This window comes from Poecile atricapillus, chromosome 16 (genome assembly GCF_030490865.1).
Source record: "Poecile atricapillus isolate bPoeAtr1 chromosome 16, bPoeAtr1.hap1, whole genome shotgun sequence".
In the NCBI taxonomy this organism is placed as follows: Eukaryota; Metazoa; Chordata; class Aves; order Passeriformes; family Paridae; genus Poecile; species Poecile atricapillus.
In genome coordinates, this window is record NC_081264.1 from 7,519,340 (window position 1) to 7,547,089 (window position 27,750).

At 40.9% G+C, this 27,750-nt stretch overlaps 2 protein-coding genes across 8 annotated transcripts in view; one reads left to right on the plus strand and one right to left on the minus strand.

The window, feature by feature from the left end:
* Positions 1 to 4,135: 4,135 nt before the first annotated feature.
* Positions 4,136 to 27,117, minus strand: COMT (catechol-O-methyltransferase). Of its 5 annotated transcripts, XM_058851809.1 has the most exons (6): positions 20,340 to 20,503; positions 18,958 to 19,010; positions 11,084 to 11,366; positions 9,113 to 9,306; positions 7,739 to 7,870; positions 4,136 to 5,393 (listed from the first exon to the last, which is right to left on the minus strand). In XM_058851809.1, exons 3-6 carry the CDS (start codon positions 11,364 to 11,366, stop codon positions 5,214 to 5,216), a joined length of 789 nt encoding a protein of 262 aa, XP_058707792.1. In that variant the 5' UTR covers positions 18,958 to 19,010; positions 20,340 to 20,503; the 3' UTR covers positions 4,136 to 5,213. The 5 variants fall into 5 exon arrangements, with proteins under 5 accessions (XP_058707792.1, XP_058707790.1, XP_058707794.1 ...); XM_058851807.1 differs by lacking the exons at positions 18,958 to 19,010; positions 20,340 to 20,503 and adding an exon at positions 27,013 to 27,117; XM_058851811.1 differs by lacking the exons at positions 18,958 to 19,010; positions 20,340 to 20,503 and adding an exon at positions 26,587 to 26,667.
* The window catches only part of TXNRD2 (thioredoxin reductase 2), a 40,409-nt gene continuing 38,544 nt past the window's right edge, over positions 25,886 to 27,750 (plus strand). For all 3 annotated transcript variants that reach the window (XR_009278984.1, XM_058851805.1, XM_058851804.1), the window contains exons 1-2: positions 25,886 to 26,040; positions 27,068 to 27,133. Coding sequence is in view for 2 of the 3 variants with exons in the window: in XM_058851805.1 (XP_058707788.1) it covers positions 25,968 to 26,040; positions 27,068 to 27,133 (139 nt within the window). In the remaining variant the exon portion in view is untranslated. The remainder of the gene's footprint in view (positions 26,041 to 27,067; positions 27,134 to 27,750) is intronic.

A 27,750-nucleotide genomic window follows, 5' to 3' on the forward strand; every position in this document is an offset into this window, starting at 1 on the left:
TACTGGTAATTAGTAGCTAATGTGTTTGTAACTATCATGTGCCTTAAAATTTTCATGGTAGGAGAATAAAAAAAAATCAACAATGTGTTTTCTGTAATACTGCTCAACATTCTCTCTGTAGTTTAGACTGGTGGGATTTTGCATTGTATTTACACTGTACTATAAACTGAAACACTTAGAATGGTTTGATTTTACAAGTATGGAGAGGAAAAAAAAAAGGTGGATTATGCTTTTCATAGAACAAATGTTACTGTGACAGAATGTACTATTATTATTATGATAGGATCTTTCCATAATGCAGACAAGTAGAATGCTTGTTAGAAACCAGGTATGTAGGATAACAATTTGGTGTGTTTTCAATAAACCATGCCTGGAAAGAATACATGTGCCATTGGTTATCTTTTTGTTACATCAGATATCTCAAATATTCTTTGGCTTTTGCAGCAGCAGTTTTCTGTGGCAAGGGATTATTGAACCCTAGCTCAGGTCAATGCTCTGTGTTAGCAAAAGGTCAGTGGTAATGAGGAGCAATTGAAATATCCTATGAACAAGTAAAGCTGAACATTTTTGACTCATTGCCATGTGCTGGAGCTGCAGCATGACCCTGGACTGTAGATCTTGGGGTTTTTTTCTTTTTTAATATACAAGCATATTTCTGTGGGAAAGACATCTGCACCACTGTTCAAGGGCTAGCATGTCTGTGAGCACAGAACTTGCTGATAGCTTTTCCATTTGGGAAGTTATTAACCTTTCCCAGCTAAGTCATAAAATCCATGTGACTTTACAAAGACTGCACATTTCTGAAATGTGTGTAAGAAAAACAAACTGTAGCAGTGTATGAGGTTTGGTTGACATGAGAAATTGTTACGTGAGGATGTGCCAAATAATTTACATTTGGTACTGTGGAATGGAAGAAAATCCTGATAAGGAAGAGTCACCCATGTATTTAATGTAACAGCCAGTTACCAACAGATACTCATTCTCTTGAGGATTGCCTCAAACTGCCACATACCTGTTTATGAGATCAGTGACTGGCACACCTAAACACACCATATTCACTGCCATGCCTTCATGAAGCCTGACAAAACCTGATAAATCTCGACAGAATGTTCTGCAAGGTCTTAGAGAATGGAGGTCAGGTTTTCTGTGAGTGAAAGGTTGATGAATCATTGCCAGTAACAGAGTCTGCCATATGTGAATTTCTGATTGTACCATTCACAGCACTATAAGGTTTCATTTACATGCAAATGTTTTGCAAACAGCATTTGGAAGGTCATCTCCAGCTTACCTTTCCTCCTTATTTCAGATGTCTTAAATGCATCCCCAGGTGTTTTGTAAAATCATCTCTGGATCTGTTCTTGCAGCTGGACGATAGAGTTTTGCAAGTGCTGTAAAATAAAATGTGGGCTCCTGGGCTTAGCATCCTGCACCTTGGTGTCATCACTTTTCCACTGCAGGGAGGAATCTGATTTTCCTTTTGTGGGTGCACTAATATGGCAATGAATAGCAGATGCTGTAGGTAAGGTACTGAGCTAAAACAAATCTGTTGTTTTTACAGCTGACATTTTATAGCTGTCAAAATTATTTCATTTTCAGCTTATCACAGGTTGGGCAAATGGAAGCGGTGAGTCTGCAGGTGAAAGGTTAATCTGGTAACAGTGGGCATGAAATATCACAGCCCTCATGTGTTTCAGGTTTTAGCAGTGTCTTGGGATAGTATTCTGTCCTCAAGGGTCTCTTCCCCAGTGTGTTACTTGGAAGGTCTCTGAAGCACAGCAGGGGCAGGATCTTGTTCTGGTACAAGCTGATGGGGGATCTTTTGAAACAGGAAGGTACTTTATAATGTCATTAACTGAGCTGTAGAGACAGAGGGGAAGACTGAAGCTCTCATACTCTGTTGAATGTGTGTGTGTGTGTGCACAGTAATCGTAGCTGTTATTTGTAGGTACCTTATAACTGATTTCCTGATTGACTGCTCAGCCAAGTAAGGACACATCACTGCCCTGCTGGTGTCACCTTGGGTGGGAGAGTTGGGATCTCAGTGGTCTCTCTCTTCTTGTTGCTCCTGTAGGGTTTTCTATGTGTTCCCTTCACTGCTTTGAATGTTTGACTCATTGCTCAGAATTCTCCAGTGAGCTGCTTTTCACTTCCTCATGCCAGTGGGAGGAGGCAGTGGCTCCTGTACAAATATGTGATGCCTGTTCCATACTCAGACAAGTAAATTCTGATGAAAGGATTGCTTCCATGGGTGCTGTTATGCAAAAGGCAGCAGTGCTAGGTTTGACTTCCTCTTAAATCCTCCTTTCTTGTACACCAAATTGGTTCAATATTTTGAAAGACAGTATCATGTCCCTTTGAGGTAACAAAGAGGTTCTGGCAGAAACCAGACCTCACTCTCACGTACTGCCTGAATCACTAAGACAACCTAGACAGTAACTGTCATCTTGAGAAGAGCTGTAAATTACCAGTATTTGGTGAGATCATCCATTTCTGACATGAGCTGTGAGAATTTGCAGAGAGCTGTGTGTTGTTTTAGAGGAGTTCTTCCCCTTGGGAGCTTTCTATCAGTGCTACACTCTCACAGGCACTCCTTAAACACATGCTCCACATGCACCATTCCATACAGTTTTGCAAGAATAAGTCGTGTCTTCTAACTGTAATAGGCTGATGTAGTAACGCTCAGTAGGTTTTTAGAATATGCTTGAATTAGAAGATCCATTGTTTTTTGCTTCTCCCAGAATTCAAAGTGTGACTTTATTTTGAAAAGTACCTCTTCTCCCTGGGAGATTTCACATTTATGTGTCACTGACTCCAGATCATATTTGCTCAACTGACCAAAAGGCTTTTTTCTAATTGTCAGTCATGCAAACTGACTCAGGCTTTTTTCTTTTCATCCCTTGCCACCAATAATTAAAAGCATTTCAAAAATGTAGTGAAGTGGAAACATTTTTCTTGCATATGGAATTCTGCAAATATTCCGATAGTACACGCATTGTATTTATTTTTACGATTTTGCCACGTAGGAGATGCTTCCTAATGAATTAAAATATCTTTTTATACTAAAAGGTGGCTGTTGCATTTGCCACATGTATTACAAATACATTATTCACTACTGCATCTTTTGAAATATCCACTCTACAGGTTTCTGCCTCTCCTAATCTTCTTGACAGTCTCTTGAACAGTAATTTTGGCCATTAATGAGCAGTAGGGTTGCATTTTTCTGATCCTCTCTTGTAAAGTGCAGAAGAGTCTACCTGTTTACTCTTACTCATCCTTCTGAGACTGGTTTGCTCATCAGCCTGTGATGTGCCTGCTGTGACAGGAGTGTCTACTGGGTGCAGAGGTGTTTAGGGCTAATCACAAGTGAGGATTCTTTAGAGTCAAGGCTTCAGCTGTACCAATTTTTTGGTCTGCCGTATGTATTCACTTTTTTCAGTTTTCTCTCTTTTTTTCTTGTATACACCAGTAAATGTGCTTAAAGATTATTTTGCATTGCAAATTTTGCAAAAATTCTTTCCAACCACCTGAGGACTTTGCTCCAATGACTTGGAGTTGAGCTGAATACCAAGAGGACGTGCTGTTGAGCATTGTTACAGAACTAATCACTGACTTACAGTATGAGATGGAAGTGTTAGAACTCAGTGTTGGCTCTACACAGAACAGCACAGCAGAGTCACCTGAGGCTGCTTCTGCATAATCTAACCCAGTACAAGAAAACTTGTGTCTTCCTCAATATGCCAGAGTTAACTTGTCAGGAAAACTCTGATAGTGTTACCTTCTCCTATCCCTGTGAAATCACACTTCACAAGCTAGCTGTGTCACCATGGTTTGCTTGGTCCATTTCTAAACTGACTCTCTCACCCTAGCCTATTCTAGTTTTCTTTTGGTGGTCCTCTGCTCCTTGCTTGTGTCCTGGAGGTGGATTTTCTGCAGCACACAGGCCAGGGGAGGGACCACTGTGGTAAGGTGGGCTGTGCAAGGAAGGAATTTGAACAGACTTGGAAGAATTCATACTGGTAAAGACAAGAATGGTTATCCTTGATTTTCAGCTTGGATCTTTCTTTGGCTGTTTCAAGTCTGGAAGCTTGACATGCAGTACAGAATTCATTGGAAAAAATGAAAGTCATGCCCCTGCTCTGTTGTATTTTATTTTTTTATTTATAAATGTGACTGTTGCTGCCTTACATAATCACAGGACATGCTAGGAAATGCCACTGGATTTCTGCATCATTCAGGTGAGTTAGAGACTTCATATTTGGCTTTGAATCTTCTCAATGACAACCCACACTATTCACATGGTGTAACAGGTTAACCAGGGTGTGCAGGACCCACCTGCGAAAACCCATTCTCTCTAGACTTCTATACAGCATCTTAAATATACCCAGCACTTCAGAGTAAGCAGCTTGCCCTGCCCCTAAAAAGCATGTACTATGTATGTACAGTATAATGAGGGGATAAATAGCATTTTCTCAAGGTCAAATATTATGTAGTTCTGTATTCTTTTGGAAGGAGTCTGCTTCTTTTGTTATCTGTTACTGTGTTTATTTTCATCTGTTTACTACTTCAGTTTTCCCTGCCTCTGCATGGGCAGATTAATAATTTTATTTGTTTGTGGTTTCAAAATTCTGTTTTGTTTTTCTCATCACTACATGGGTCTGCCTTCTTTCAGTGTGTGCTCTTTTCTCTCACATAGAGATGATTAACTTTTGCAGTAAATGTACAAAGAAGTATCTGATCTCACAATAGGAGCCTTCACTGCATCAAGAGGCATGCTGGTAATTTAGCAAAAATAGGGCACATGAAATGGTCTTTTCTTGCAACATGAATATTTTTTTCGACTCTTGCTAATGATTAATGAGTTTAGCTTGGGGACACAAGTCTTCAGAAGTTGCAGTGTATTTCTCCACCCTAAACCCACACTGTGGTTGTTCCAGTTAAGCTCAAAATAACAGACTCTGTTGTTTGATGATGTGTTGGTCAAGGCAAGGTAATCTGCATCACCTTGGGTTTTCCAAGTTAATGTGGAACAATGGCACAGGCCCAGCTTACTCCATATTTTGGTTTCTACCTCGCCTAAAAAGATCACTAGTGCCTGTTTAATTACAGACTCCAAAATAAAAAAATAATTTAAAAAACTGTAAAGCATGGACAAGTTAACCTGTGTAGTTGCATTTACATCATTTGAAACAGAAGTTGATTATTAATGACCCTCTTTATCCCAAAAACACAGCCTTCTCCATAGCATCTTCTACTTGCATATATTCCAGATGTGATGGGTAGTTAGTGCATTGGAAATGGGGGCTCTTGCGGACATAGTTAAGGAAATCTGGAGCTCCTGGGAAAATGATATTGTCAGCCAGAAGAATTGAGCCCTTCCTCAGCAAGTTGCATTCCTAGAAAGAAGAGAAATGGCTTCATAGTGGCTGTTAAGCAGACATTGGCTTGAATATAATGTACCTTTATGTTAACCAGGTATACTCAAGTGACTGCATCCAAAAACCTATTGTGGTACAGGTCTGGAAGGTCGAAGAGACACGAGAGAAGCTGCGTAACTCTCAGATCCTTTGTGGTCATTTGCTGATTTTTTCTGTTTATTAGTAGAACATTAGAGATGCTGATTCTGAAATAGCAAATCAAGTGGAATTGTGTGGTTTGCTCTTCAGCTTGTTTCCAGCTAGTGATTGTGTCTACATGATCAGTAAGGTGCCTTTGTTTTTCCTCATGTTTAAAAACCTCAACTCCAAAACCATGAAAAGAATGAAAGATTTTCTGCACTTGTTTTCCTTTCATCTTAACTTCTTGCCATTTTGTTCAGGATCTGGGCATAAAGCAAGGTTTTTGCACAATGAAGATCCCTCTGACAAATTTCCACAAGACGTAACTAACTTGCAATAGTCACTTCAAGTGCAATGTTTATCCTCAGTAAACCTAAAAACCTAATTTTTACTGGTATCTTTGTCTAGAAGAAGTTGCTTATCTGGGCTTACCAGCTGTTTTAAAACGAAGTCTGTAGCTAAATCAGCTTGGTTGTTATCCTGTGGTTACAGGCAGTAGCTGTAGCCAAAACATGGGGTATTTTTCGTCACTACCAGTCTATGAGAGCAGTTCTATTGACGAGTGTCCTGCAGAAGCCGTTTGAGCTTATTGCTCTTGCCTCTGGGGACTGAACACCAGTCAGCACAGTAGAAGTGATTTTAGAGACACGTCAAATACCCTCCAGTCTGTTTCTATTGCACAGCTTGCAGAAGCCTGCAAGAGACAACATACTGAATTTTCCACTGGTCATCAGGATTTCAGATGCTCTTCATGTCTGGCTTTTTTGTCTGGACCATTTCCAATATATACATATTTCATCTGAATATATTCATACTTAACTATTAACTATTCTTACTGAAATACCTGCCAAAAATACATTTTAGAAAGTTTGTGACATCTGAGAAAATCTGAGGATCTTTGTCTTTATCCTCTTAATTTCATGGGTGTTTTTTGCAACTTTGTACCACAGTTGCATCAGACTACCACTACCATGGAACTAAAAACTGTTTGTTTTGGCTGTATTGTGAAAGCTAAGTTCTGATAAGGATGCACTGTGGAAAGAGCTCAGTCATCCTTACACAGGCAGTTTAAAAGAAAGCATTCTCTGAGTACAAAATAACTGTAGGGAGGGAACATTTTCTTCAGCTACTGCTGTGTAAATTCAATACTAGCTGTTCATAACCCCAAACAAATTTCCTTTTCAAACAGCTTTCTGGAGGACAGGGCTTAAAACTAAAAAAACAGGGGGCCTGGGTCAGAAAATAGTGTTGTAGTCCTCAAGCAGGGGTCAGGAAGTATTTGGCAGGTTCTCAACTTAAGAGGCAGGCTCAAAAAAAGTGGATTTATTTGTGAAGAAAATAATTGAAAAATGGCACTTCCATAAAAACAGGCGGTTGTAGAAAATGTTATCAGCTAGGAGAGTATCTGTATGTGCTGATAGGTACAGATGTTGTCAATCTCTTATTTAACGCCTGAAAATACCTTCCTATCCGTAAGTCCTCTGCCACTGCCTACTGCAGTTACAGCCAACTTAATTCGTAATACCCACAGCAATGGTTAAGGCAGCTTAGGAAGGTACACACATAATGTTTTCACATTTGGGGCTGGACATAGAGTTGGACAGCATTTCCCTGGGAAGTGCCTGGCTGGGGCAGTCTTAACATTGCTTTACAGCCAATTAATTAGGTGGACTGTAAAGACTCAAGTCAGGCTCCATAGCTGTGCTACCAAAATGGTATTTCATCAAGAGGCTCTGCTGGCATCATAGACCCAGGCAAAAAAAGGGGTACTGAGGAAATTAGAGAGGTGAAGCTGGGATAAGCAGGTCCTACGTCTCACCCTTTCCCAGGATCAGGATGGGCTTTGGGTCAAGTGTTCTGGTTGGTGACCATGCAGGCACTCCTATGGAGTGCAAGACTCAGGCCATGCACTCTTCCAGGGAGGATTTCTACTGCACACCTGTATGTTCAGGAAACAGAATGGTTCAGCAGTACTCACTAAGTCCTGAGCTATGTAGTGTTGGCAGTTGTCCTTAACAAAAGTTTAGGGTCCTGTCCTTCAAATCCTCTTTTCTTGTAAGGCTGCTATTTTGGCTGCCAGTCTTCATTTTACAGCAGATGTGGTCCCTCATGGAGAAGAGAGGTCTCACAGACATGAAGGTATTTGCTACTGTACTTTTAGGACTGGAATTGTGCAAACTGACCTGAAGCAGGATGGTGTCTGGTGTGTATCTGTCTTTCCAGTGGTCCAGGAAGACAAAATCCAGAGTGTCCACTTCGTATTTTTTTTTCAGTTGGGGGATAATTTCCTCTGAAGGGCCTTCTAGGAGTTTAACCTGAAATACAAATCCATCTGATGAACTGCAAACCATTAAGAAAAATCATATGCTCCCAGCTCATTTTAAATCATAGGTAGACATCAGGGATCATGTTTATAGCTCAATATTGTGTCAGTTGAATTATTTGGTAGGGTTAGGTCAAATGTACTCTTTTATTTTTTACAAACTAACTCAGTTATGTACCAAAATACGAATTTGGGTGTTTTGGATTTTGTTGGTTTTTAAATTAACAACAGAAAAAGTGACCTGTTGTTTTTATTGTATTGTATGTGTCTTTACTGGAAACGTGGAAATCTCCTGTTGAAAACACTGTTTTTAAGTACTTTTCTTTTTAGTTACATCTCAGTTGAGTCTTGTAGTCCAAGCAAAGGAAAAAAAGCAGAGAACAGGTTAGAAAAGAATAAAGATGGAGGCTGCAGTATGTAAAATTGATATGACCACGGGAGGGAAGAGACAGAACAGAGTGTGTTACATCTTCCTTACAAGTTTATTTGAGTTACTACTGTTAAACTGAAAGCAGCTGCTATATGTGGATTTTTGTTAGGCAAGCGCCATAAACCGTGAGAGGAGGAAGAAAGTGGTAAAGAAATGTCTGGTTTATGACTCATAGCTGATCAGGAGATTAAATCAGATGGGGAAATGCAGTTTTAGATGTCACTAGTACTTCAGCTTCTCTTCAAGAAGTCAAGAAACACATTAGAAGGTCCCTCAGTGGGACTTATTTCCTCCAGTGTTTCCAGCTCCACGGAAGTGAGTTGTCTGCTGAATAGACAGGCACTTCTCAGGCATGAATCCCCCAACCTGGGGGTAGGGCAGGGGGGTAATATAGACTGGAAACACCTGCATCTCAACCAGCTATAGAGAGTCAAAATGCCTCTTACTGCACAAAACTTAGATATGGGTACTGTGACCAGCTAGATTTGGGTGAATACTTCTTATTTGAAGTACACTGCACATAATACAACTGATTCCTGTGAGCTTTTGTAACAAATTGGACTATGGTTCCGTTTTTTGTTGTCAGTCTTGACACCAATTTGAACCTTTTAGTTTATATTGAGAAATCCAGTGATCTGGCTTTTGGAAGGCAATGTAGTGAAGTCCTGCTGTGAGAGGTCAGGCACTCTAACTAAGCATGGAGTTGATTAAATTTATAAGGCCCATGGGTACAAGGAAAAAGAAAAAGAGAAAACAAAATGTAACCAGTTTTGCTGTAGTGGTTACAGACAAAATGGTATTTACCTTATCTTGTACTCCAGCAAACTCAATCATCTGTTTAGCTATAGCAGCAAATTCTGGGTTGAACTCCACAGTGAGCAGACGAGCTCCTGCCTTTAGTAGCCGAGAAATCCTCACTGCTGAGTAGCCACAGTACGTTCCCAGCTCCAGGGCAACTGATGGATTGGCCTCTTCCACTGTCTTGTCTAGAATTTTACCTGATTAAAATGGGAAAAGATTGCCTTTTGACAAAATCAAAGTGATTCATATACAGAAGAGCAGGTTAGTGACAAGAAACTTAAAAAATCCATGTACTCAGTTGCTCAGGACATTCAAAAATTAAGAGTTGATGTCAAATTCTATACTGTAACCTTTGCAAACTGGCTTGTGATCAAGTAAATCATGGACATTTTAAGTTTCAAAATGCAAACTTTCAACTAAAAGAAATATTAGTTTCACACTATACATATTTCTGACTAAGGAATTCCCTGAATTAATTTATATTCCCTGAATTAACTAATTCATAGTGTTAGAAAGGGAAAATGCAGTCATTTTTTCGAAGAACTTACTGCAGAAATTGGCCACATTTGTGAAATATGTAACTCCTGGATTTTGAGTGCTCATGTTTGTTGCTATTGTTACATGCTGTAGTCTGATATAAAATTTCTTATTCTAAATACTCATCTTTAAAGGAAAAAGGAAAAGTCTACTTACAAAGTTGCAAAATACTTGGTTTCACTGCATGAATTAGTGGGATGGAAAACATTATTCAATTGCTAACAACAGAAAACGTTCCCAAAAAGAAATGACAGTGTACTATGTTCAGTCCTTTTGAAGAAAAGGATTTATTTGTGAGAAATTTCCTCTTATTTGTGTGGCTAGAAACTAGATAACTAAACTCAAAAAGTAGTGGAAGGGATTTTATACTAAGTCATGGTCATTAAGGGTTAGTCTTCTGGGTGTTATTTGTTTATGAAGATGATGATGATGAGGCATCTTGAGGCCATGTAGTCACTTCTGAAATCTCAGGGACTAAAGATGCATTTGCTTTGATGGGTCTTATCTGAGGAAAGGCCATCAGAGTAAAACCAGAGTGAAATTATTAAGAATTTAATCACAAATGTTCAAAGTTTAGAGCTTTAAGTATTCCTGTTCAGCCATGACCCACTGTTCTGCTGCCCTAAGCACCCCAGCCAGGTATGCTGAGAAGCTACTTTCTAAAACTGTACCCATGTCAGAAGAGCATTTCTATTATGGTGCTTACAGTTGTATTTCATTAGCTATGTTAATCCCAAACTAAGCAAGTTTCCCCAGAAATTTCCCAGCAAGAGATACTTTTGTTTCTAATTCATAAGGGAACATATTAACATTTTGCCATTATAGTTTTTTGAAAACATTTCTGCTTTCCTGCAGCTATGAAAAAAAGTTTTGTTCCCATATTTTTCTTTAGGAGACAAGAACAAGATTATTTACTTGTTAAATAGCAACAATGTCTGATACTGTATGACATGGATAGGATGTCTCCCTTCAACAGAAACTTCTAATTTATGCTTGCATACACAAAATTCATATCGTTAAACAAAATTTTGTTGGTTTTTTTTTTTTCAATTTGCTATCTTGTTGTTAAGGATCTGAAAGTATTCAACATAATATATTATGCCTTAAAGGCACCCTGTATATAAAGTGAGGTATAATGCAACCCTAGATTTTTCCCATCAGTTGCCACTCTCTGCTTATACACTTGCAATGTGCACAACACAGAAACCCACGTGGTGCTGTGACTTTCTGGATGAGTCACTGGATACCCCTTCTCAAAAACATCTGCACAAGGAGGCACCACTGTTGACAGAACTACTCTGCTGAGCACAAGGCTGTGTGGGTTGGGGTGTTTGCAGCAGCAGCAGCAGATGGAAGTTGCTTTGTGAATACAATCAGATGTCTGTACTGGGCTAGTCTTGAAGGATCTTTTCTGATGCTGACCCCTGCTGCAATTACCTTTCTCATCACCCACGTTCATGGCCCACTCTTTCTGGGAGCAGTATTTATCTATAGTGTCCACCACACTACAGGGGTCTCCTCGGACTGCATTCTGCAGCACGAAATTTAAAATCCTCTGTTCTTTGCTCTGATTCATGATGAAATTGGTTACTTTCTCCCGGATTATTTCATTCCAGATAAGGGCAGCAGTGCCGTTTTTCCTGATGACCAACACAATGAGCAGCAAAATGAAAAGCAGGATGAAGACAATGAACAAAGGGACTGAAGAGTTCTCCAGCATCTGGAAGAAAAGAGAAAAACAGCCCAGGGTTAAGGTGGCACAGGAGAGGGCTGTCCTTTTTATAAATATTGAGCTTAATAACCCACAACCGACCATACTGAACAGGAACACACAGAGTTTAATTATGATTGTGTCCAGAGTAGCTGTAAAAGGCTCTCTGACACTTGGTAATAGATGGTGCTCTGTAGCACTTCCTTTAAAAGCCAATTTTACAGGCAGTCAACAAGTAGCTTTATTTAATGCTCTAGTCCCTTCCCCCACACAGCTGCTCAGTCCTGGCTCCAAGCATGCACGAGGAGCTTCCAGCATCAAATGTGTTCTAGCTCCAATAGGAGCTACAATATCCTCAAAAATTTTACTTAAGTTACCCAAGACCAATGACAAAGGGATTATCTCATTCTAGGAGATAACAACATTCCTCCAAATCTCTTCCTTCTTGTTCTTGCTTCTCTTTTTTGTTTCCCCAAATATTGTCCCAGAAAAATCCTAATGTTAATGGATGGTCTGACGTCCATTCTGTAGTGGGATTTGGCATATGCACGTGGGGAAAATCTATCCCACTATTTAAATTTTGAATCATCATGCAGAACACATTTTGACTTCAGAGGATGACTGAGTTTCCATGGAGATATGCTCAACATACAGTACAGCTGATTTTGTTCACCCATCCTCTTATCTTAGTTGCAGAGCAAGTATGATTTGTTTGGAGCTGTCAAAAGTATTTATTTTGCTTTTGAGCAGTTACCAATGTTAACAGTTACCCTGAATGCTTTTCTTGCAAAGTCTGACCTGAGACGTTTCCTTTCAGAGCCTGCCAGCATCATTAGCAGATGAAAATCTTGCTTCTTGGACTTCCTGAGTATTTCTTCCTAGCTAATATGAGCCTGCTTCATCACTTCAACAGGATCTTGAAAGTCTGGATGTCAATTTGCTTCTCTCCCTCTGTGCAATAGTAGTTCTCCTGACTAAGCCCAATTGTCCTGTGCCTTTCAGATGGGACTTCAGCTCATTTTAGTTTTTCTACATGAAAATGTTTCACATTATCTCCCCATGGAGAACTTCGATAGGGCCGTGAAAAGATCATCAGTTTAACATAAAATATCTCTCTAGCTTCACTTGACTGGTCTTGACTTTCATGGCTTAGTTGATTTTATGGTCATTGTTGGTGGATTTGGATTACTGACACAGGTGAGAGATAATTATTCTGAATGCAAATGAATGGATGGAGCCCAGAAACCACTTCCTGAGGCCAGCAGGTCTCTAACCTTCCTACTCTGGACAGGTGAAACTGTTACCCTGCACATCCATGACTCACTTGGTGACAGTCCAGTTACAGTCAGGTGCCTCTAGGACTGAAGACTGCTGGCATTCAGAATTGCCGCAGACCACTGCCAGACATAATCCTCTGGATACAATGGATACTTTGGCATTCTCTGAGCAGACCTTGCCACAGGCTGTTGCTTCAGCACTATGAGATCCTGCCAGCCTGTTTGGGGCTGCCCTTCAAAGATCTGTCAGCCAGAGTGGATGTGAGCAGCAGGATGAACGAGGTAGGGTATTTTTGGGGGTACAGCTTTCCTCCTTTATTGCTTAGCATTGGTATGAGACCTTTTAATGAGATTTATCAAAACAGGAAGAGACAGCCTCTGTAGGGTAACAGCCCTGCTCTCTGTCCTGCAGGAATGCTTTTTCAGACTGACTGTATGAATCAAGTACTCAGAGGGATGTACTTTCTACAGTGCCTCAGATCTTTGCACTTGAATCCCACATGACTGCTACCACACATAAGAGGTACCACATATAAGAGCAGAGCCCACCTGCCTTCCCAGAGGCTGCTCACAGGTAGAAACAACCTACAGAGTGCGTGCTGATTTTTCCATTCCTAGATGAGTTCACTTATTTTTGAGATATCAAGGAGTGTTTTTAAACTACTGGGGTTTTTTATTATTTTTAATATTTCTGTATAACACTCCAGCACCTTCATAAACTGGCAGTATGGGTTGTTCTTAGCAGAACTCCTTCAGGAGGCAATTATCCTGAGAACCACTTTCCAGAGAAGGTACCTTCTAAAAAGAGAGAAACAGACACATTGTGGTTTTCTTTCTTTTTTTTTTAACACAGTTTTTTTCAAGGTTTGTCCCCCTTAATTTCTGTCTTCATAGGTGTGAAAATAAATTTAGTGACAGCTGTAGACTGTAAAGGCAGTCTGCCAAGAGCAAGAAGCATTGGTGATGGTCATGCACCCAGAGGGAAAAAAGATCGGTACCAAAATAGGTAATTGCTTTCGTATTCTTAGCTGGAAAATATTTGATATGAAAATTAAGTGTGTAATTCAAATTTAAAACTACCACTAGCTAGGAGACAGTCATGTTATGACAGCTTTAGAAAATGCAACAGTAATTTTAGCTTTAATGTGGATTCATGAGATTCATTAAGTATGCAATAAAACTGAACTTGCATATAGTCAACTTTCCCATAACCATTTATTACAAGGCAGCCACTCTTATTATTTAATGCTTATATGGAGGTTCCAAATACACAGGTTAGCACTGCAACCTCTTCTGTGCTTTAGAAACACCATAATAAAGGGAGCCTTCTCTTTGAAAGCTAAATTTTGAAGTAGAAAATAGGCAAATGAAAAATTCAGCAAGGGAGTAAACAGAAAACTAGAGGGACATTATGGGAAAGAATGAATAGCACATATCAGTACATCTGTTTTTGAGAAGACAGATTTTAAAAGAAAACATATTAAAATTTCATGCCCAAGCCCATCAAACTGCTGATGAGTCTTTCTAAAGCACTGAGTTATTTTCTTGTGCATCTAATCTTACTCACTTTGGCAGGTTTCATAAGACCGAATCATAACTTGATAATGCAGCTCAGCAGTTTCCCCTGATGCACACCATAATCAAACAATCAGCATTTGAATGGGAGTATCTCTGTTTCAACTTACAGAAATTTAAAAAGACATTTTCAAAGAGAGAAGCAGACACAAAATGTGGGAAATCTGCTACCCCAACTTACCTGCCAGTGGAGAACACCTAAGTCATTCCAGTGGCTTTAAAAGAAACATCAAGATATTGGCTGACTTAGAGATCTGCTATTATGCCAACAGATGTTAAGTTAGGGGATTCAGTATCCCCTATCATATGATAATTCAGTTTTTCTAAAATTATAAAAATGCCCATGTGATGGAGCGCAAACCAGTACATTCTGTTCTTTATTCTCATGCAGCTGACTCCAGCCATTTCACCAAAGGTTACAGTAAGGATCTTTCAGTAATGCTATTTATCAATCCTTCTGATAAGTTTTTCCAACCTCTGCTAAAAAAGAATTGCTTAGAATTTCCTGACATGAAAAAGTAAGGATTAGAACAATTGGTAACATAAATTTTTAAGGTAAGTCCAAGTAACCAGATTGAACTGAGATCTTTTTCAGTGTTTCATAAAAACAACAAAGTTTTCGTAACACTGTTAGAGGAAAGTGTATGGAAATGTGATGTAAACTACTGATGGTAACTGTTTCTCTGATTCCAAACCAACATCCCTCTGCTAAAAACTGATGTTTATTGAGAAGAAAAATAAGCATGTGAAAGTAAGCACCTTTAAATGTTTTAACAAAAGCATATATCCTAGTGAGATTCATACTCAGTGGATTAAAGAAGTATCCAATTTGACTATTTAACTATTCTGAAGCTTAGTTCATTACATTAATTATGAGTAATTAACAAGATGTAATTTCCAACAGATGCAAAAATAAGAGATGACAGATATTGAAATACTTGTGAGGTGGAAAACTGCTGGATAGAACATTTTTTCTAATCAAGGTGAATCCTTCTAAGCCTAATTACAGAGCCTTTCATTACAGTTTCAGCTTTGATAAACTGATATTACTTTGCTTTGTACTGAAAATTAAGTCCTAAACATTATCACAAAAAAAAATCCACACTTCTGTACAAAGACAGCACATACATTAGACTGCTATTCTCCAGGGCTGGAATGAGAGGAAACTTTGTGACCCTGAGCCAGGGGACTTAGCTTTGAGTCTCATTTTGGCAATGTTTCTCTGATCTGGCCTTGGATGAGCTGTCTTATCTTCCTCTGTGTTGCCACAAGAGTTAAAGTTACTGCTATGTGTGTAAACTTTCAAGGCATTGTAAAGCTGAATTAATCTTTTTCAGAAAAGTCCCTGCTATGAATGTATGTATAACACCTGGGGAAAGGCAAAGTAGTTTTGTCTGCACAGGAAATGCCTTTGTGACATTATTATTCTCAAGTTTATGAACAACTGGGAAAATGTGGAGACAAGCAGTGCTTCAAATGCTTTTCTAAAGAGCTTTCAGCCAGCTGACAATTCAGGCCTTTAAGGAAAGATGGTACATCCAGTCTTGCTATAATTTTTCATGCATTTAATCTAACTGCCAAGTACTGGTTGGTTGTTTAAGAGTTCATTATGAGTCTCCACGCATCCAGACAGTACTTTTAACATTCTGGTGCTAAAGGGTTTAGAATCTAATTTTACTTTATTAACTCACATAACCTGGTGAATGGGGAGCACTTGATAAGTTTATATAATTCAACCTTTTTCAGCTTCAGCTGAAATTATGCCTTTAGACACTGATGCACTGAAGTATGCAGAGGATTTGCACACTAGTAAGGATATCTTAGCTGTTTATGAAGCACTGTGAAAACAATGCAGAAGAGTCAGCATATTTTAACAATGTCCTGCACTAGGCCAGAGGAGATCTGTGCTGTGCTGGGACTGGAGTTTCTGACTCTTAGAATGAGGCAATCTCTTTTGTGGCATTTTGTTTGTCTTGATGTTTTTCCAGAGCAAGAAAAGCAGAGTATTTTGGTCAGAAAGTCTAAACTAACTTCTGCCAAACGTATTGTATCCTGTTGCTGTAGGCAACACAATTCAACAGCTTCATAATTTAGTACATTTAAAGGTCAAAAAATATCTTTTTACCTTCTATTCTTTCATTACTGTTTATGTATTTTCAAGTGAATGCAACTGCTCTGTGAAGAATAATTATCATATTGCCAAATGTGAATAGCTTGTATTTCAATGGAAACTTAGTCTGGGAGTTTGACATTCAGATTTTCCACTGACATCATAAAAACAATCTGAGCAGACTTTATATAATTTTTCACTATTTCTTGCCTGAAATCTAGATTTTCCTCTCATTTTTTTTTCAAATTACTATAATTTAGCTTCACTGCCTCAACTAAAAAACTACCTGTCTTCCATAAATGCAAAGTTCTGATGGTTGTTTTCTGCCCCCATAGCCATTTCTCTTACTCCCTCTTCTCAGGTTGAAAGGAAACAAATACAAGTTCCTTCTTACTGAATGAAAGGAAAAGAACAGAAAAATGCCTCCTGCCTACTTGGGAGCCCCATCAAATAAGCTTCATAAGGGTGTTTAAATCCATTCTCCCCACATAGATTTCAATTAGGATAATTGCTACCCACTTAAAACTCACTTCCCAGTAGCCATTCTCTAGATGGTATTCGGTGCTATTACCCAAAGCAGAAAGTCTATATAATGGTTATGTGCCCCATAAAGAAGTGCAGTGTTTAGAATGAACTGGCCACACAGAGAGGCTTCATCTCCATCCAACATGCAGATCCACAAGAATTTGTAGCAATCTAACCCAGACTGACCTAGTGAACACACTGCATGATTAAAGCCAGAGTTTGGGGTGAGAGAATTCTTCAAGGATAAGAAATGCACTTTACCAGGCCTTAAGGAAAGACAGCTTTTCAGGAATAAGACCCTTTCAGGTACCCCTAGGAAGTGCTTGTTTCTGATAGTCCTTATTCCTACTGGAGCACTCCAGAGTTTGTACTATTTGCACCACTGTTTAAGACCAGTGATTAGGGTGGCTCAGCAGAACTGTACAAATCCTACCTGGGAGGATTGACAAAAGTAGAAAGTGATCTGCCCTGACAGCATATGAGGAATTGGTCTGTGAAAAGTTTTGTAAGCTGAGATTTTCATGTTCCCCAGCAGGTAAAATCAAGCTCTTATTGAATGATTTTGCCCCAAATGGAGGTAGGGAGAAAGGGCTGGAAGAGGAAAGACCACCAAAATGGCTAATTGTCCTCCAGAGAGACCTATTTCACAGTCCCTTCCTTATATCACAGGGCTGAATCCTTAGTGTCCCAAATCCCCACTGCATGCTCCTGCCCTGCTTCCAAGACTACCAGCTAATCTACTGTAAATCTGTCTCTCTCCCAGCACAGCTTTCTGCAATCCACAGGCTGCTCTTCAGGCTGGGGGGAGTGCACAACTAAAACTTGGTAGTGAGGACACCCACTGAGGGATCTGAAAGATTAGGAAGGAAATCTCTGCTGAAATGATTACTTATTTCTGTGAAAATTAACAACTCTAACACACCAGGCAAGGTGGGAGCCACCACGGCACAGCAGGTAACCAAACACAGTGTGGGAAGAGGGAGCCTGAGATAGAGCAGGGTAGGGATTGGTTTCAAATCTTGAGTGAAAGCCCTCCCCAGAAAAGTGCCTGGAATGGGCATAGAGGCTCTCTATTCCAAATCCTCTAGTAATTGCTTTCTGAGAGAGTTTTAGAATGGCCTCACACATTAAGATCTGTTTTCAAGGACTGCTGCCAAAATTATGTTTTTTCAAAAAATTCCCAGTCACTTTTAATTCCAGTGATCCTGAAGGAATGCTGAAAGACATTCCTTCATATGAGACTGGCAGATGTAAACTGGGTACCAGACTGCTGAAAAATATTGCTAAACTTGGGTGGCAAGAAAGTTGCTTGTGGTGTAAATGTGATCAAACTCTTTTCTCATTAATGCAAACTAAAGCTGTAAATCAGGAAGTTTTTCTTTCATATTTCAATACTGCAAAGCTGTGCAAATGCATGTGGTTCTGAACCCGAGGGCTCTGTTGGAAAAGTCCATGACTGAGTAAGCAGAAGTACAGAGATAAAGTAAAGGTTCTTTATGTTGTTCACAGAGTTCATCAGTATGACGTAGTTGACAGTGTTGGTAAATGTGAGTTTGTTTGTAAAGGACAGAAGGTAAAAAAAATCCATTATGGGCATCAGAAGGATACTCTATAAGCACCAACAGGGCTAGCAAGCAAAAGTACATGCTTTTTGTCTCTTCCTCAGAGGTATTTTGCAGTAGCAGAACTCCCTCTTGAGAATGAAAACCTCCATAAAACACATGCAGCAAAACACTTACAAAAGCATCTATTCAGCCAAATGTGACTGAACTGAAGCTTGACTTGCATTCAGCTTTTTCTTGAATACAAATGAATACCAAATTCCAGCATACTTATAGCCATAAATTAAATTTTCAATTAGTCAGGGTTATCTCATCTCACTTCTTTCAGCTGTCAAGATTTACAATCCAGTACAAATGCGTTACACACAAATATGTCCTACTCTTTCTCTGTGAAAGCTGTTGCTGCCCACGGACTGGCTTCCTGACAATGAGTGCCAGTCAAAATGTGGAAAACACCACTTCTTTCATAAGCACCTCTGTTTAAAATAGTGACATTATCTAAGATAACACATCATGTCAAGCCTGACAAATAAGAAAATATAAATATGTACCTTTCTTAGTATAGCAGAAGCTGTTCCCTCCGATCTTTTCCTGTGCTGCTCTCCTGTGGATTTTACAGAATAAGAGTCCAAGAGCCTGCAGTATTCAGTCACATTCGATCACATCACAGGAATAGCTTATCAGTTCTGTTACACAGACTCTAAAAGGAGCGGTGTCCTTTTTCCCAACTCCTCCTTTCACAGATTCTGCACTCCTTAAAGGTGCTCAGTGCTCTAATAACCGTAGAGAAAGCTATTCATCTGTCCCCTAACGACAGCGCTCTTGTTACTTAGTTACAGCACAGTGAATGCTGACAAAGTCAGGTATGAGCCAAATGTGTGCTCAGTGTAAATGCAATGTGTTCAATCAAGCAACTTCAGGAATGAATTTGGCCCAAGGGATTTAGTTCCTTTTTCAGCTCAGACGTGGCATGCTACAGCCGGAGCAGAATTGGTAGGAACAAGACCTAGGCATGTGGGTTAAATATAGAGTGCTGCTGGAGGCAGGCGAGGTATGTATAGCAAATGGCTTAATAGCAACTACAGGAGGAGCTGCAATCAATACATTATAAATAGCACTTTTGAATTTCTGTGGCTTCTAGTTGGAAAAATATTCTGCTACAAACTGCTCTAAGAAGTTTATTCTAACAAATGTTGTTCTTAGCTTGTCTGTCTATACTGTTTCCTTTGAGGTGGGAACAATATAATCTAGCTGCAATTAAATTGCACCATCAAAGAATATCAGAAGAAAAACAAAAAACCCGAACACAATATAGTAATAGTTCTCTCCTGTATTCTTACTGCAAAACTCAGACCTAGTCAGCAAGTGTTTGAAGCTCAAGCCTAGAAACGTTTTAATGACGTAAAGAATGTGTTTGTACCAAATGTGGCAGAAACAGGAGCTGAAGTTCTGAAAACTTCAGCCTTTGTCAAGTGATAGGGGAGGTCCTTGAAAGAATTACAGACCACCTGAGATCATGACAAGAGAAAACCAAATAATTTTAAGCAGATTAATTGAATAAAGAATTGTGGGGGAAAATAGGTGGGTGAAGATTGAAGTGTTTCTAGTAGCTCTAAACAAAACATAACTGTGACCCTGCAATACAGCACTCCCCAATGTCAATACAGAATAACTTTGAACTATCCCTTCCATGTATAACTGGGCTTTAGCTCTACAAATATTTTCTTATAATCCAGACATCAAGCTCAACAAATTATGAATTAAGCAACACTGTAGTCCAGCTTCACTGACAGTAATTTCCTGTCTGGTCAAAAGCTGGTTGTGTCTGCACGATCCCTGATGCCTCCCACAATTCAAATTAGAAGAGAAATTTTTTACTGCTGGGCTGTGGAGAAAAGAGTTTAAAACAGTAAAACTTAATCTAAGCACTGACCTTGTGTAAGTATACAGCTGCTCTTTGGAGAAGTCCTTGCAGTTAACTGCAGCTAGTTGTGGGTGGTGTCAGCCCAGCTTCTGCTTAGCAGCATAATTTAGTGCCAAGACTTCCCAGATTGAGCAACATCCCATGACAACACTTTTAAAAGTCTTCTAACTTAGAGCTGAATTATATTCTTCAGGCTCGAAGCATGGGAGGAGCAAACTTGCTTCTGCCTGCCCACAGCTGTTTACTTGTGTGATAAAAGCTACGCCTGCAAGTAACTCTTGCTGCTGTCTAGATATTTCATTACACACATAAAAATGGTGAATGGCAATAACTGCAAATGAGACAAAGCTGGAGGTTCAGTTGGTAAAGCCACCCAAACTGTATGATAATGTCCATAAATTGCTTCCAATAGAAAGCTGAAATCTTGTAATATGTTATGGGGTATTTTCTTCCCCAAGAGAAGACTCTTTGGTAGCCTGATAGACATGGGTTTATGCCTCTCTTTAATCTACCTATTAGCCTAACACATGTTCTATATAAGTATGGAAAATTCTGCAAGTTTTTACTAATGTACTAACAATGCTAAAAACTCCACAGTACATAAATTTATATACTATCCATATGACTTATCCTTGTCTAGACAGTAAAAGTCTGCTTTGATATTAATACATCCAGGTTAGAGAACTGCAAATATATTGGTGTAATATAATTTTTATGTAAGACTAAGATCTTAAAAGATGGATTTGGTACTTCAGAATATCTATCAGGTACTGGATTCACAGGGCACATCTATGGGAAGGTGTAGAGTCAGGAGGCATTAGCCCGGGAGCAACATCACATGAATGGCAGCAGCTCAGGATAACTGGCTGTTTCAGGCTGACTCACCCTGACAGTCGCCACTTTAGCTCTGATCTGGCTGCACAAACTTGAGCAGACTTGTTCATGGATAGAGCTCCCAGCTGCAATCACATGATGCAGCGTGGCGGGGCCATTCCCACTTGCTGTGCATAGCACGGAGTTAGAGCTTTTCCCCCTAAATCCATGCCTGGCATAACAACAAATGGCATTCCCTTCTTCTAATAATCCCGGACAAAGACTGTTTTTTAAAAGCCAAAACAAAGGGAGACAGGAGAGCTAGCACATTATCATAAACCCCACAGATCATGTGAAACACTGAGTGGAAGAAAATTCTTTTGAGCTTGCATTTTCAGAATAGCAGGAGGGATTTTCTTTTATGGAAATTTGCTGCTTTCCACAGTCAAATTAGTCTCTCTTGCTGAGGAACATGCAAAAGAAGAATTTTGAGGAAAGGAAGCACCACTCATGTCTGAATCCGGAAACTGCCTGGCAATATCTAAAACAGGAAACAGCTAAAAGAGAGCAAAGGTGGCCAGCAAAGTTGTATTCTAAATTTGAACAGATAATACAAGCAGTTATTACTTGTTACTTGAAGCTTCATCTGTTTCTGCTGGTTTTTTCCCTTACTTGCAATCAATTACTTGTTCTGGACAATCTATGAACAGAAGATCTATGTTAAGGAAGGAAAGAATAAAAAGGCATAGATTAAATTCGGAAACAAGTCTTACTCAAGAGAGACAATTATTTTGAGACAAATTTCTCAAAATAATACTTAAATAATCTTTAAAAGAAAGAGATGGTAAGAAACCAAAAGGTCCTACCTCATGCAGAGACAGCTTAGTTCAACCAGTGATCCAGTAGAGCTCACTGACACTTCTGTAAATTATTCATTAGGTCACACCACAAAATGCAACCTCTGACAGAATCGATTTCCCACTCCACCCACTAAAAAGGACACAAAGTGATTATTTCCAAAGACCGTATCTACCTGGCAAGTCTCTTTTTCCCCCCACCCTCCCTGGTTGCTGATCTGGGAATATAAAGCACGAAGGAAACTATGCCAGAAAAACAGGAAAGATGAGAAGATGTGCTTGGAAAGCCAAAATTTTCAAACCTTTCTAAAAGGTTTAGTAGAAAAAGTATTTGGTCCTGGTCATCTTCATGAGGGAGAAGTTAAGTAAGTTGTTGATAAATATAATAAAATGTATTTCCTACAAAAGAAACAACATACAGAATTGCAAGCTGTCTTTATGATAAATTCAAAAGGAGAAAGTTTTCCTGCTAACAAAACAATGACTTACAAAGCACCTTTTTTTGTTGAATGGATTTACGTACATTTCCGATACAGAGTGTCTCCTTTACCCTTTTAATGCCACACTGTTTAAAATATATTGAATAAACATCTCCCCCTGGAAATAAACCAAACCACAAGTAGTGTATAAGTTCATTTATGACTTTAAATATGGCTAGCTACAACTGACAAAATCCAATGGAAATATGATGTTAAGTCTGATAGCTATCTTGTAAGAAGTATTTTAATCTCAGTTTTGGAAGTATATATTCTTTCACTGCAGAAACACAAGGCTTTGTCTAAATGATTTCTAGTAATAGAATGTATTTGCTACTAAAGGACTTGTTTTCTTAAAAGAAATTAAGATATTGTATATATACGTGTGTGTGTGTGTGTGCATCACTAATTATCTAATCAACATAACACTAACCACAAAAGAACTAAAATAAGAAAGCCATATGAACTGAGCCAAAGATACAGTAGAAACCACATTTGATAACCAGTATCTGTCTCTGGTCCCTGAAAAAGAGTTTTGAAGTGCAGCACAGACACCCCTGCTCTGTGCTGACAGAAGGAAATGCCAGGGGCTGCTGCTCTTACTGATACTGTCACCGTCAGCACAGCACACTCCTCGTTGCTGCTATTTGCCTCCTATCACTCTCAAGGATCAAGCCTGTGAGAATGAGCAGGAACAAATGGAATGGCACAGCACAGACTTTGGACTTTCTTTTGAAGCTGGCGGTCCTGATGGGAAAGCCTGTGCAACTGCACTGTGCTTTATCCTGGGCTGTGGGATACAGCCACAGGGCTGGGGACATCTCAGCATCACATGGTCACACAGTGGCACAGCACCATCTGTATTTTCTAATCTGAGCCTCCCTTAGCTTTTTAAGGTCATTTCCTCTCATCCTTTCACTTGAGACATGTTGCACTGTATTAGGAATGGCAAACTGATGACAGACTCTCTAGCCTTAGTTGCAAGAGAGAGCACTTTTTTATTCTTCCAGATCTTCTATAATAGACAGTTCTGAGAAGGTCTGAAAAGGTAAACCTCTCATTGGTCATCAAACCCACACATCACCATCACTGGACAGTTAGGAACTACACCTCTTGACCATTTCTTACAAGTAAACAACAAGATGACAAACAACACCTGCAATGGTTGTTTTCCTTCTCTAAGGACTGTTTGGATTCCTCCTTATGATTTCTCAGGCCAGTGTGAGAAACTTATGTGACTTAGTTTCACACAGACACTGTGCTACCTACCTGATTTCTCGCATTCAGTATCCACAGAGACACAGTAGAAGAAACTGAACCCCACCTTCCTTTAATTTGGTTCAATTTAGTTTCACTTTGCTTTGCCACATTTAAGGCCTTTCCTTATTAGAAGAACACCATAATGCTGCAGGGCCATCTCCTCACATAAACTTGTTTTGTGTCTGTGGAGAGTTAATTCTACCCTTGATCCTACATGTCTGAACTAAAGCTCTGTGAAGAGCATATGCTCAACACTGCCTGATTCAACTCAGAATAGTGACTAACATGAAAAGCTGAAAGAACTTTGCATGCATGTACCTTGAAAAGCATAAAAGATTATATCTGAATATGTTTGAGGTTTCTTTAATTCAAAGGCCTCTCAGTATGCTCTAGTAATTTCTTTCTAGTGCTGTTGCAGTGGGTAACACTGTTTCTGGTGATAACAGAGGATTTGCCTTTGGGTTTCTTGTATTTTTGGGGGGGATAGTTAATAGCAATGATGCTGGAAAAAATCATCAGTCCACTTACTAAAGTGATAATAATTCCTTTTTCATGTATTTTCAAACATTAATGGGGTTAACAAAAATAAGGAGACTACACTGGAGGTGAAGTGAATTCTAGAAAACTTTCTTTGGATTATTTTAATTTCCTGACATTTCTCCTCAGCTGGACCAGAGGATTGATGTTTTCTGAAACAAAATGGTTGGATGCTGCCCCCTTGTGAGCGGGGCCCCTGCTCCAGAGCCTGAACCACGACTGCCTGAAACCTTTTTTTCTGTAGAAAATGCGTCTGATTCTGTGTCCCAAACTCTGGTTTGGCTGTGGTGGTATTTAACACATATGACCCACTACCTACACCAGCAGACAGGGCAAGTATTGAGCTTCAGTAAAGGCCAAGCCAGCACCTCTGAACAAGGAAAACTCATTCCCTTGATCTGTTTTGATCAAGGCCAGCTTTGAGGCCTCTTAACTCAGGCTGTCAGAACACATCATATATTAACTTCCACAGCTCCCATTCAGGATAGGTCAGCACCATTGACCTGGTTTAATCAATAGCAGGCATGTGGCACAGGGAGAGGGAATGCTGCCTGAAGCTGTGGAGGTGCTCTGACGGATTGTCCCAAGCAAATATCTGTCCCACTGCAGCCCAGCCATGTATGAAAGCTGTTGGTGCAGGTCAGAGTCACTGACCCACAATGCTTGGGCCCCACTCCAGAATTCCAGCAGTAGAACCCCCTTCTCCAGACCCAAGTCCTGTTCACAATCACAGGAACACAGAGCAACACCGCCTGTCGCCTCTAACACCTCATGGAAGGTGTTTTGTTCAAACCTCCTCAGAAGTTTCTGACTGTCAGCCAGTGCCCGGCACCTGAGGAGAGGCTGTGGCAGCTCCTATCACCACATCTGCTACAGAGGGATGGCTGGTTCAGAGGGCAAAGGACAGGTCTTGGGTATCAGTGAAGGGCAGTCATCCTGAATCTTGTCTTTCCCAAAAGGCCTCTCCCAAACCTTTTCTGCAGCAGGATCTTGGGGGGAAGCCACTCAAGGAAACAGAGGGATTTTTTTTTTTTTTTCCTTCCTAATGTCTAGCTTTAACTGATTTTAATTGAGGAGCCCAGAATTGGAATACTGTGTCAAATTATGGGATCCTCAGTGTAACAAAGACAAGGAGCTATTGAAGACGGTCCAGCACAGGCCATGAAGATGATGAGGGAGCTGGAGCATCTCTTATGAGGAGAGATTGTGGGAGCTAGACCTGTTTACTCTGAAGAGAAGACTGAAAGGGAATCACATTAATAGTATGACAGGATGAGGAGCAATGCCATAAACTAAAACACATGAGGTTTTACCTCAGCATGAGGAAGAACTTTATCTTGGTGGCGGCAGAGCACTGGAACATCTGCTCAGGGAGGTCGTGCTGTTTTCCCCTCTAGAGACATTCCAAACCACCATTCCACCTGCTCCAGGTGGCCGTGCATTATACGAGGGGTTGGACTGTGTGATCTCCAGAGGTCCCTTCCAATCCCAAGGACTCTGTGCCGGTGTGTGTGATTCACCAGCGCCACAGAGCCTCTGCCCGCCTCCTCCAGCCCCGTGAGGGCTCCGGGCGGAGCGCTCCCCTCAGGCGGTTCCCGCGCTGGGGCTCCCCAGGGGTCCCGCCGCCCTCCGTTCAGGCGCTGCGCGGCCACCCCGCAGGGTCCTGGCGGGCGCGGGGCCCTGTGCCGTACAGCATGGCGGCGCTGTGGCGGCGGGCGCGTCCCCCGGCAGTATCGGGGCTGTGCCGTACGGTCCGAGCGCTCTCAGGTACGCGGTACCCGCGGGGCTCGGGCCCGGCAGCGGCCGCGCCTTCGCCGCTCCCCGCGGGAAGCGGCTGCCCGCGCCTTTCGACGCCCAAAGCGCCCGGGGAAGGTCCCCCGAGCCTTTCGCATCACCCCCAGGTGACGGGCTCGAGCGGCTGCTGTGGGGACCGGGCCGCCTCTCCGCTCTACCCCGAGGCGGGGCGGGCGGCGGCCGCCTGCCTCCGTGAGGGCTCTGGTAGCCACCGCCGCGCCCGGTGCTCCTGCGCAGCTCGTCCCTCAGACCCTGGGCGCTGAGGGAGCTCCGGGTTAAGGAGATGGTGGAGTGGCGGCTCCACAGTGGGGCTGGGGCTGGCCCTGGCCCAGAGGCAGCCGAACCTTTCCTGCGGAATTAGCGCCAAAGGGTAGCGGCCCTCCCAGCCCGCTCGGTGCTGCCGGGGGAAGCCCCCACGCCCGGACTCGGGTGCTGCGTGGCCTCAGTGCCCGCCCTGCCCGTGACGGCTCCGAAAGCAGCAGCGACCCTGTGCCCTCACTAAAAGGAGTCATCGCTCACCTGCGGCTGCTCCCGCCGCCTCAGGTCGGGAGCCGGGGCTGTTTGTGTCGAGGCCGAGGTGGCAGCAGGGGCCAGCTTCCCTCTGACCGCACCCCACGCCCCGGCAAGGCGCACACGGCATGTAAAGCTTTGAGTCCGATAGGGTGACCCCGCGAAAAAAAGCTGTGTAGAGATTGCTGCTGTAATGCCGAGACAGTGACCTGTACTAGATCTCAGTTGCATTAGTTATGTGCCTCTTGGGGCATTGTGTAAAAAATTTAAAAATCTTCTCACTTCGTTTGAAGTGCTTTGTTTTCCATATTTCATTCACAAAACCAGACTAGATAGCTTAATGAACTACAGCGCTGGAGTAAAGTGAGGAAAACCCAAATCAGCAATAATCAATTGTAAAAATAGGTGTACTCTGATATTGTCCTTTTTACATACCTCTCCCATCTTCCTGGTCTGTTTCTATTCCTTTTTTTTCACATCCTCTTCACAGGAAAGAATGAGTATGATCTTCTGGTCATTGGCGGAGGGTCTGGAGGCCTTGCTTGTGCAAAAGAAGGTTTGTATGCATAAGTAACTAACAAAAGTTTTGGGTTAACTTCAGTGAGGTGTAAGCAAACTAAGGGAAGTGTTACTGGTAATCTTAAAGCTTTTTAAGAAGTATGATATGCTCCAGTACCTGCACATTAATCATTAACTTAGCTCCATATGGTTAATCTGCAAATTGATTCACACCCTCAGATGCTGTGATCTTGTTTGGCTTTCCTCTTAAATATTTTAAAATATTTTTAAAATATTTCTTCTTTTGTCATGGGAAAAACTAATAAGCTTTCATTTCACTGTTGTAAAAGTATTCAGTGTACTTCCATAGATACCATATTTATTTAAATACCATTTCTCATTTATGTGTTAAAACAGCAATCCCTTCAGACTGTTTTCAAGAACTAACTTCTGCAGAGAACCTTGCCCCTCTCTGGGTAGTGTGTTCAACAACCCACAGTGTTCTTAAACATCTCATTTGAGGTCACATTGCATTTTTGGGGTCACTGGAAGCTGAAGGCCCCAGTCTGGGTTATTAAGTGTCTTCCAGAGAATTTGCTGACTACATAGGTTGGGTCCCTGATTTGGTATCTTGAGTTGGACAGGAAAAAACACCAGCTGTCATCTCCTGTATTT

What these genes read in the sequence shown, in the direction of transcription:
- COMT (XM_058851807.1), bottom strand. An exon ending in GAACGTGGGTGATGAGAAAG is followed by an intron (nt 9,307 to 11,083) that starts GTAATTGCAGCA and finishes CATTTTAATCAG; the next exon opens with GTAAAATTCTAGACAAGACA. An exon ending in TTGCTGGAGTACAAGATAAG is followed by an intron (nt 7,871 to 9,112) that starts GTAAATACCATT and finishes TTTGTATTTCAG; the next exon opens with GTTAAACTCCTAGAAGGCCC.